The following is a 10,948-nucleotide window of genomic DNA, read 5'->3' as shown; positions in this document are numbered from 1 at the left end:
CTGTATGACCTTCCTACAACACCTGGGCGTGCTCCCGATGAGCATGCCGGGCCAGTCCATAGCACGGGTGGGCCAGTCCATAGCATCAATGCCTTCCTCCTGCAGGAACTGCTGACACACTCCAGCCGCATGAGGTCTAGCATTGTCTTGCAGTAGGAGGAACCCAGGGCCAACCACACCAGCATATGGTCTCACAAGGGGTCTGAGGATCTCATCTCGGTACCTAATGGCAGTCAGGCTACCTCTGACGAGCACATGGAGGGCTGTGCGGCCCACCAAAGAAATGCCACCCCACACCATGACTGACCCACCGCCAAACCGGTGATGCTGGAGGATGTTGCAGGCAGCAGAAAGTTCTCCATGGCGTCTCCAGACTTTGTCACATGTGCTCAGTGTGAACCTGCTTTCATCTATGAAGAGCACAGTTGCGAATTTGCCAATCTTGGTGTTCTCTGGCAAATGCCAAACGTCCTGCATGGTGTTGGGCTGTAAGCACAACCCCCACCTGTGGACGTCAGGCCCTCATGTTCTGCCTTATTATTATTCGACCATGCTGGTCATTTATGAACATTTGAACATCTTGGCCATGTTCTGTTATAATCTCCACCCGGCACAGCCAGAAGAGGACTGGCCACCCCACATAGCCTGGTTCCTCTCTAGGTTTCTTCCTAGGTTTTGGCCTTTCTAGGGAGTTTTTCCTAGCCACCGTGCTTCTACACCTGCATTGCTTGCTGTTTGGGGTTTTAGCCTGGGTTTCTGTACAGCACTTTGAGATATCAGCTGATGTACGAAGGGCTATATAAATAAATGTGATTTGATTTGATTCATACCACCCTCATGGAGTCTGTTTCTGACTGTTTAAGCAGACACATGCACATTTGTGGCCTGCTGGAGATCATTTTGCAGGGCTCTGGCAGTGCTCCTCCTGTTCCTCCTTGCACAAAGGTGGAGGTAGCGGTCCTGCTGCTGGGTTGTTGCCCTCCTAAGGCCTCCTCCACGTCTCCTGATGTACTGGCCTGTCTCCTGGTAGTGCCTCCATGCTCTGGACACTACGCTGACAGACACAGCAAACCTTCTTGCCACATCTCGCATTGATGTGCCATCCTGGATGAGCTGCACTCTGACCAAAACATCAGCCAGGAAGCAAAGGAACTGAGAAGTGGTCTGTGGTCACCACCTGCAGAACCACTCCTTTATTGGGGGTGTCTTGCTAATTGCCTATAATTTCCACCTGTTGTCTATTCCATTTGCACAACAGCATGTGAAATGTATTGTCAATCGGTGTTGCTTCCTAAGTGGACAGTTTGATTTCACAGAAGTGTGATTGACTTGGAGTTACATTGTGTTGTTTAAGTGTTCCCTTTATTTTTTTGAGCAGTGTGTATATATATATATATTTATTTTTTTGAACAAATATTTAATTTTTAGCTATTTGAAAATCGATGTGGAAACTTTTGCAGCTCAAGTCAACTACAACACATGCAATGCTCTCTTTCTGGGCTTGCGAGCAAACGTGGCTACACACAACAATAGCAAAGTCAATATCAGCATGTAAAGTAGCTAGTTGGCTGTAAAATCACCTAAACAATCTACTATCAATTTAGGAGTATATCTCACTGTTCAGTTTGCAGTTCCTCTCTTCCCAGAGTGAGTACAGAATACCTTATGGCAACAATGATCCATGGTTTCAACAATGATCCACGTTTCCCCACAGGCACACAGTATGCATTGCAAGATGGTACTTGAAGGACAAAACTGAGTTGAATAAATTGGTACAGTGTTTTAGATTGAGCATATCTAAGTGAAATGTTTACTTTGTCATGATATTTGCCCGAAAAGCCGGTCTTTGGAGGATATATTGACACGGGTGTTGTTAGGCCCGAGACACTGGCTATGGGGGAATTATTGAAACAATGTTGCAAATGTCGGAGATCGAGACAGCAAGGTTTATACAAATCTCGGCTGTTGAATACTAAATGTTAGTCCCAAAAAAATGTGAGAATGTCTAAATGCTTTTTTATAGTGGAGATGAAGTTTATACATTTCCTGGCTGGGTGGATGAGACAGTGGATTGCGCAGTGAGATGGAACAGAGTAAATCGGCATTTAACGTCATAGATTTAGCCGGTGGTAATTTGCGGAATAGACACCGGCTGGAATGCGGTTTTAACCAATCAGCACTCAGGATTAGACCCACCCGTTATATATGTAAATGAGTGGATGAGCTCTAGACAAGTATGCCCATCTATTGGCCGATTTGGTGATCTGGAGTGCAGGGAATTGTTTTTAAAAGCTTTTATGAAACGTGATGAGAACCATCTAGCTATGACGCGTTCCTACAAGATTTCCTGATTTCACCGACTGACCACTTCCAAGTTAAATCACTAGGAAATGTTTTATTTGACCTACCGATAGAACACATACTTTCACCAAATTGGCCAGAGTTTCATTTAAAAATATATATATATATATATATATATATATATTCTGGGGTTGAATTATCCTTTTGAAAGGACTGTGTGTTTCGACTGTGGTGACCTTGTTTCTTGTGTGTACTGTACCTTTCCTATCTAATAGGTATTTAGACATATTTTAAAGGTGAGAATGTCTGAGACAAACATTTTAAATGTCTTGAAATAAGCACTTGTATGCATGACAAAACGCGTCCCTGGCATGTAGATGGATACTGATGCTTTGTGGTCTAATTCACTGCTCAATAGTTTTGCCACTACAGGATGAGGTCTAGTTTTATTTTAGTTAAATGTTGCTTAATGTGTTTTGTTTTTCTGTTTATTTTTTTTCAAACCATGGCCTTGTAAATACACAAGTCTCCAAGAGAATATCACAGGACTGACAGATCCGCTGTTTTTCCCATGTGTATCAGCTGCAGAAGATTGGATTACTCAATACCACAAATTATTGGCTTGTTTTGGTCAAATGTGAGTGACAGCTGATGTTTTTGTTCCTAAGTCTGTCTGGAATGTGATTGTGTGTGTTGTGTTTGTTTAACCTCTTCCTTAGCTTAAGGCCCTTAATGAAGTGATACGTTTTATGTGTGGGGCACATGTCTGTATGGGTCTAATAGGAACCAAGGTAGATGTCAGATGCTCTTCTTGGAGCAGATATATTTGAGTCAGTGTATTCTTTTTTTTTTTTTTTTACAGTGAAGTCTTATTTTTATAACATAAAGAGAACGTGAATTATATTTTTGTTACAAAATTAGTTTTTATTTCTTCACTTCTGTTAGTACATGTATTTATTAGTTGAGCTGTTTCCTGCCTCTGCTTTGTAGATGGCCTCTCCAATTTAACAAGCCTGTTGACACTGTAATAAACTTGCTGTTGTCAATAAAGATTACATCTATCAACCAAATGAGTTTTATTCTGGTATACAGTTCATATATTCATTAGAAATGTTATGTTCCTGCTCTGCCCCTCATCTACAAAAACAGTGGGAGTAGGTTTTTGGGAGAGGCAGGTCATAGGCTCGACACTAAGAGCAAAAAGGATGATGAACTTTTATACATCGACCGTAAGATGGCGCTGCGGTCAACATTCCATCGCCCAGAGGACGGTATAATAGCCCTGCTCGAACAAAGAGCTACTTTACCAGACAAGTCATGGGAAAAACCATAAACCCTTGTGCACGAGAGAAAATGCTTTATAAACGTTGACACAATTCGCAAACACGACACTCACGACCCCGCGCGAGTCAGCACTTAATAATCACTTAATTAAATACACTGACAGTGGAAACACTGTTACCAAATGTTATTCTAGTTTAATTTAGTTTCAAGTACATTTTCTCAGCGCTCCGACGGTTTACACGGTCCTGAGCTATAATTATCCCTCTCTGCCCGCAATATCTGTTTATCCCCATCTAAAAGGAAATGGGTTTTTTCTGCCTATTCCCGAGGGGCTATGACAGCCCTTATACCCCGACTAGTCCCGCCCACGACTGTTCTCTCATTCTCAGGCATTTGCATTCAAAAACACAAATCACTCAATTATGTCAACAAAAATAAGGAACATAGCAACAGTTCGGGATTATATTGAATTGTGAGTTTAGGGCAATCCGCGTGGATAAAGTGATGGGAAAGATTCGGGAATATGGGGGAATCTATGGAGAAAAAAAAAACCCTGCATAGTTGAAGGGAGAAACGTTTGGACAAACTTTTGCCCTTTTTCGTCGTGCTTGGATGCGATTCGAGAGGACATATTGTAAGGTCAGAATGCAGAATAGTTATCTATTTCTTTCACTTTGTTTACTCCACAATTCACTCTCATTTTAGTGTAAACCCGTAGCCCTCTTTTCAGTGGAGTAGAGAGAAACCCTTGCCTGCAAGTTGTGGTTAAAACTCGCCTATTGTACCAGGTTGAACGGGGGTTAAAACGAGCAAAATAAAGACGTGCACAATGGCAGAAAAGGAGAAGGTGTATCGCAGTGTCTCTTTCAAAAAGTTAGGTTGTAGCGCGAACAAAAGTTGCTGTGAAGAACAACTAAACAAAACAACGAATTTGGAGGGTAGTAGCAGCGCCCTTCCCCCTCCATCTACAGCAGCGGCCGAGAAAGTGCAGCCCTCGGCTATGCGTAATGTTAGTGTGTCAAGGAAAGTTTCCAAAATCTCCGCTGCCAGCCTCCCAACCGCAGAGCTAAAGAAATGCTCTTCCACTCCTCTCTCCTCCATTTCTCCCTCTATTCGCCAACTCACAGAGAAGTTCAGTAGCACTAATTCGTCTCGAACGCATGGAGCTCCGAGCCCTGGCAGTAACGTTGCCGGAAAAAGCACAACTTTACCCAGGGTTAAAAGCAACAGGGGAGAAGGGTCTCCATCACGGAAATCATTCCATGAGGACAGTGGATATTTACAAGTTACTGACACGGTTTTAACAGTGTCTCCGAATGACACTAAAGTTTACGAACATAAGTTTTATTCGGGCACAGACTCGGTCTCTGGATCGGATTCGGAGAGAAATCAGAAATGGATGTATACTCGCAAATCTCCTCAAGGCAGCGTTGGGACTGGTAAAATAGATTATTCCCACATTGATCCGTCTGTCTCTTATAACAACACTGAGGATTACGTTTTTGTCAGTGGGGCGCCTGCCTGCAAGTCACACAGGAGCTACTTCCCAAGTCACCATGGAGATCCTCCTGTTCACGTTGACCTAACCTACTGGCCCAGTGTCACCAAGATCAGAGAGCTTTTTGATGCAGAGGATTTAAAGTGTTCTAACCAGAGCCAGCCCTCCACCAGCTCTAAAGACAACTCTTTAGCAGACATAACCGACAGGCAGTCTCCCAACAGCCCAACCCCTGAAGCCACTAGCCTCTCACTGTCAGACAGACACCTCAGCAGGGCTGCCTCCCTGGGCAGAGAGAGGAGACACCAGGGCATGGACTCAGCCTTTCACGCTGACCAGCACTACTCAGACGACGCAGAGATTGAGCCAGCCAGCGCTAGTATTAGTAGAAGTGGTAGGTTTCTTAGGGTGGCGCAGCCATCAAACACACACAGAGCCCACAGCCCCAGCAGTGGAGGAGAGGGGCCTGAGACCTGGACTTCTAGTCTGAACTCTGACCCTCCACCCTCTGTCCTCACCGCTGCACCTGCCCCCCCACCTCGGAGCAACTCCAGGGGCCTCTCCTCCTCCCGTGTCCGCCCCTCTGGAGAGCAGAGGCAAAGCCAGGGGGCCGGGCAGCCCAGGGACAGTTTGCATTCCTCACATAGCTCCTCCAGACCGGTGGCCCCCTCCTCCGATAGAGCCTCAGCCAGGGCAGCCATCACAGCCCGCTGGAGGTTCAGCTCAGGAGACGAAGAAGAGGACTACCACCACCGAGCAGGAGGAAGGAGCCCTCAATCGTTAGGTGTCAGTGGAGGTTACCTCTCCCGCGGTAAGAATGGCTGGTGGGGTGGTAAGGTCCTCGGCAGGTCTTCAGGCAGTGAGGAGGACAGCCCTGCTTCACTAGGACCCAGCAGAGACACCGTGAGACGCCGCTCACTGAGAAAAAAGAAGAACAACGAGGTTGCCGTAGCTACGGGGCGAGACGATGGCGAGTCAGACGACAGTGACGACGAGCAGACGGGTATGATGGAACACCTTGAGAGACACCAACAGAACATCACCGCAGAACAGACTGGGAGCTCCCGGAACCGGCTCAGAGAACCCAAAGCCTCTAGCACCTGTGCAGCACAGTGGGGATGCAATTCCACTCCTAACCAGATGGGAGCTCAGGGGAGCTACAGACGCAAATACACATCAGTTGGGGCGGGGACATCTCGCATGACCACACCCCTCTCAGGGGTGTCGCGGGTGTCAAAGGTCAACATTTCGTCATTTATTTCGAGTCCCGGTGGCTCGCAGAGCAGCAGTAGATACTGTAGCACCGAGACGCTGAAAGAAGAGGACCAAGCTAGCTATGCTAACAGAAGGGTGAACTGTAATGTTACTACCCCAGGCAGTGTGGTTGGTGCTTCCTCTTCCATGCTCAGTAAGACCTACCACGGTAACTTCACCATGTACCGCTCCCCCAGCTTTGGACACGGGGATACCTTTTACCCCGCCCCTGTTAGAGGCCAACCCCACATTCTTCCCCCTGTCAATCCCCCATCCCCAGCCACAGGGGACACTGGAGGGGTTGCTAGGGAGGAGACTACAGTGTTCCGTCGGTTGCTAAGTGGTGGCGTTGTCGGTGATAAGGACAAGAACAGGATGTCAATGTCAAACCCGGACATAGCCTCAGAAACTATGTCTCTCCTTAGCTTCCTGAAAAGTGACCTATCAGATCTCAGAGTTCGAAAGACGGACAGGTCAGGGGTTACTGAGGGGTCATCTACGGTGTACAGGATGGGGTCAAGAGGCCTCTACCCAGGACTCCGCCCTTCATTAAAGGACCTCACTGCGACTCTCAGACGTGCCAAATCCTTCACTAACTCCGATAAACCAGTAGGGAGACAACATCCAGCCAGCTCCTCGGCTAAAAGAAGCTCTTCTGAGCAATGTCTGGATCAAGACGAAGAGAGGGATGGAGGGAAGGGGGCGGTGCCTGACAGAGAGGTGGAGAGTGATGGAGGAGACTGCAGAGCAGGGGGTTATGGGTATGAGGATGTGATGCCCACTCCGTTGCAGGACCGGTATGTCCAGGAGGCCAGACAGGTAATCAGAGATATCTGCCAGATGAGCGCTCTCGAGGATGTTGACAATGATGATGATGATGATGTGCTAGCAACAGATGGCACTGAAGACGAGGATTTCAAAAGAAAAGAAGTGGAGGAGCAGGAGATAAAAGAGGGTGAGGGAGGTGAATTAAAAGATGAGAGGAGAGCTAGAGAAGCTGAGGTTGCTGTTTCAGGGGAAAAAGAGAGGAGGGAGTGTGAAAACAGAGAAAGAGAGAAGTTCCAACAGAAGGGAGATTCTGAGGAGAACGTTTTTTATGACCGATCTGTTGATGAGCTATCGGGTCATGAGTCGAGCCTCACTGATGAGGGCATAGTCACAGAACCAGAGGCTGGACTGGGTGACTCTGAGAGGTTATTTGTCAGGTCAAGTTTAGGATCATCGTTGGCCAGAGATGTGCTGGGTCAACCCCTGACCATCTGGAAGCAGTCTGCTCTGCATGAGGAGGAATGGCCAGGGTTACATGAGGGAATGCGAGAGGGATCAGGGTTAAACGAGGGAATGCGAGAGGGATCAGGGTTAAGCGAGGGAATGCGAGAGGGTTCAGGGTTAAGCGAGGGAATGCGAGAGGGATCAGGGTTACACGAGGGAATGCGAGAAGGATCAGGGTTAAACGAGGGAATGCGAGAGGGATCAGGGTTAAACGGAGGAGCGAGAGAGAAACGAGAGAACCCTGTCTCTGTTCCTGCCCTTGGGGTTGAGAGTGAGAGCATTGCTGTAGTAACAGAGATGAGCGGCGTCAATAACAACAACAGTACTAGCAGGAGGGCCAATGTATCCCAGAGTGCCTCAGTCCCAGGACTTGAGGCTCCTCCCACTCCGAGTGCTATACGCCGCCGCCGTAAGTTCTCCTCAACCGGGAACGCGGGCTCTGACTCCAGCAACGGCAGCACCGGGGAGTCCAACGGGAACGGGGATGTTTACCGTTCGCTAAGCGACCCCATGCCTCACCGGCGCCACTCTGTGTCAGAAGAAGGGAATAACAGCTTCTCTGTGGATAGTAACCTGCTGGGGTCTCTCTCTCTCTCCTCCAAGGGGGCAGGAGGAGTCGGAGGAGGAAGTGTCCCAGAGTCGTCCTCTGCAGCTGATCTATCAGAATGCACGGGCAGCGTGGCTAGCGACCTATCGCTGTGCAGTGATGGTGGTCTCCGTGACGACTACAGCAATGTGATCCGGAACATTGTTGCGGAGCCAGGAGCGATGGACAGACTGATGACGGATGACAAGAACAACGGAAAAGCCACGAAGAAGAAGTCCTTCTCTGACCCCAGTCGCCGAGGTGACGGCCCCCTGCTTGATGAACCAGGGTTCAAAAGTCACTATCACCCTAAAGAACCAGTCAGTGAGCTGGATCAGCCTGGTCAGATCCCGCCCTCCAGCAGTGAGCCAATCCTGAGTGAGCAGAGAGATGAGCTGTGGGAGCTCGGAGATGAATGTGGACACCCATTACTTAGTCGTCATGGCAACAATGAAGTCAGGAAATTCCGCTCCCAATCAGAAAGGGAGGTGCACTCCTGTCTCCATAGTGATGACACAGACAGAGTGGGAGGAGGGGAGATATTGAACTCTGACCTCAAATTAGCGGAGCTTGTGTCTCCCGGAATGGGCCGGCGGACCAACAGGAAACGCCCCAACTGGGTCACCCAATCAGCATCAGAGGAGCCGGACCACTTGGAACCAGGTCCAGAGGACCAGGATCAAGACCAGACTGATCTCACCCCCCCATTGCCTCTGGTCCCCCCCAAACCCAAAACTAGGTCCAAGCACGTCCGCCACGCCAGCGAACCTGCCACCTTCATCCCCATCTTCCCACCTCCACAGCCCCAGCGAGCCCAAGGGGATCCGCCTTCCCTTCTACCTGCCTGTGAACCCTCCATCCTGGGTAAGCCCACCAGTGAGGAGGCCCCCTCCCTGGAAGATGTGACCAAGCGGTATATTCTGGCCCTGAATGCTCCAGGGGGCGAGAGCGAGCCGTCTGGTTCTGAGTCTGGGTCTAGAGGAACGGTGCCTGTACCAGACGGGTCCAACTCCAGCCCTGCTACTCCCAGTGGTGCCAGAGAACCCAGACTGCAGAGGAAGAGCAGTGAGGAGCTGACCACACCAGCCCCACAGAGTGCCAAACCCAGAGTGGTGAGTAACATTGCCAACGTGTGTGTGAGTGTATGTGTGTGAGTGTGTGTGTGTGTGTGTGTGTGTGTGTCTAAGTGGTCAAAAGTGTGTTTTGATGTTGCAGGAGAGGAGGCTGAATGTTTGCTGTTGTCATGGATGAAAACAACACAGCTAGATGGAGTTGTGTTCTGACATGTATCTTACCCATATTAGGCTGGTAATGATGTGTTCAGGGAGGGGACCTTTATGAATCAGGATGAAAAAACATCAGCCCAACTTTAAAGAGCTGCGCCAGGATTGTGAGTGTGTGTGTGTGTGTGTGTGCGCGCTTTGCATGTGTGAGTGCTTGGTTTCGTGTGTGTGTGTGTTTAGTCAGTAGAATGTTCTAGCGATGGAGTGTTTGGAGCAGATATGGAGGACAGTTTGCCAAGCTCCTTATCTCTATAGCGCTGAGGTAGAGAAACTGCTCTGGGGTAAAGAAACTGCTCTGGGGTAACTGCTCTGAGGTAGAGAAACTGCTCTGGGGTAGAGAAACTGCTCTGGGGTAGAGAAACTGCTCTGGGGTAGAGAAACTGCTCTGGGAGGAGAGATCTGCTCTGGGGGTGAGAAACTGCTCTGGGTAAGAGATATGGCTCTGGGGTAGAGAAGCTGCTCTGGGAGGAGAGATCTGCTCTGGGGGTGAGAAACTGCTCTGGGTTAGAGATATGGCTCTGGGGTAGAGAAACTGCTCTGGGTTAGAGATATGGCTCTGGGGTAGAGAAACTGCTCTGGGAGGAGAGATCTGCTCTGGGGGTGAGAAACTGCTCTGGGTTAGAGATATGGCTCTGGGGTAGAGATATGGCTCTGGGGGAGAGATACTGCTCTGGGGGAGAGATATGGCTCTGGGGGAGAGATATGGCTCTGGGGGAGAGATATGGCTCTGGGGGAGAGATATGGCTCTGGGGGAGAGATATGACTCTGGGGTAGAGATATGGCTCTGGGGGAGAGATATGGCTCTGGGGGAGAGAAGCTGCTCTGGGGGAGAGATATGGCTCCTGGGTTGGGTAGAGAAACTGCTCTTCTCACTGTCTCCTGTTGCCTGAGTCTTGTTGAATGCTGTTTGGTCAACACACACACAGGCTCTCCACCACTAACGCACACACAACATGCCTCTAATGCCATGAACAGACTCCGATAGTTATTCTCAGAGTGTATTTGTTTGCAGAAACATTAAAACACACATCAAACAAACTTATTCAAGCTTTAAACAAACATTTGTTAGAACAAGTGTTAAAAATGCTTTTGACTGGGCACGTTAGCTATTGGACTAGCGCCTCCTGCTAATAGGACTGGGCACATTAGCTATTGGACTAGCGCCTCCTGCTAATAGGACTGGGCACATTAGCTATTGGACTAGCGCCTCCTGCTAATAGGACTGGGCACGTTAGCTATTGGACTAGCGCCTCCTGCTAATAGGACTGGGCACATTAGCTATTGGACTAGCGCCTCCTGCTAATAGGACTGGGCACATTAGCTATTGGACTAGCGCCTCCTGCTAATAGGACTGGGCACATTAGCTATTGGACTAGCGCCTCCTGCTAATAGGACTGGGCACATTAGCTATTGGACTAGCGCCTCCTGCTAATAGGACTGGGCACATTAGCTATTGGACTAGCGCCTCCT

The 10,948-nt window shown here is 48.8% G+C and overlaps 2 protein-coding genes across 2 annotated transcripts in view; both read left to right on the top strand.

The window, feature by feature from the left end:
* The first annotated feature begins 1,313 nt into the window (after positions 1–1,313).
* The window catches only part of LOC110503477 (tumor necrosis factor receptor superfamily member 19L), a 166,124-nt gene continuing 156,489 nt past the window's right edge, over positions 1,314–10,948 (top strand). Inside the window, exon 1 of the mRNA XM_036961716.1 lies at positions 1,314–4,224. The gene's annotated coding sequence lies outside the window, so the exon portion shown is untranslated. The remainder of the gene's footprint in view (positions 4,225–10,948) is intronic.
* LOC110503196 (rho guanine nucleotide exchange factor 17) overlaps positions 4,218–10,948 on the top strand; it is a 107,335-nt gene continuing 100,604 nt past the window's right edge. Inside the window, exon 1 of the mRNA XM_036961715.1 lies at positions 4,218–9,307. Coding sequence (XP_036817610.1) covers positions 4,415–9,307 — 4,893 coding nt within the window. The 5' untranslated portion in view covers positions 4,218–4,414. The remainder of the gene's footprint in view (positions 9,308–10,948) is intronic.

The sequence above is a fragment of the Oncorhynchus mykiss genome, chromosome 24 (assembly GCF_013265735.2).
Source record: "Oncorhynchus mykiss isolate Arlee chromosome 24, USDA_OmykA_1.1, whole genome shotgun sequence".
Classification (NCBI taxonomy): Eukaryota; Metazoa; Chordata; class Actinopteri; order Salmoniformes; family Salmonidae; genus Oncorhynchus; species Oncorhynchus mykiss.
The sequence above is the reverse complement of the archived record's forward strand: the minus strand, read 5'-3'. Positions and strand labels throughout refer to the sequence as shown.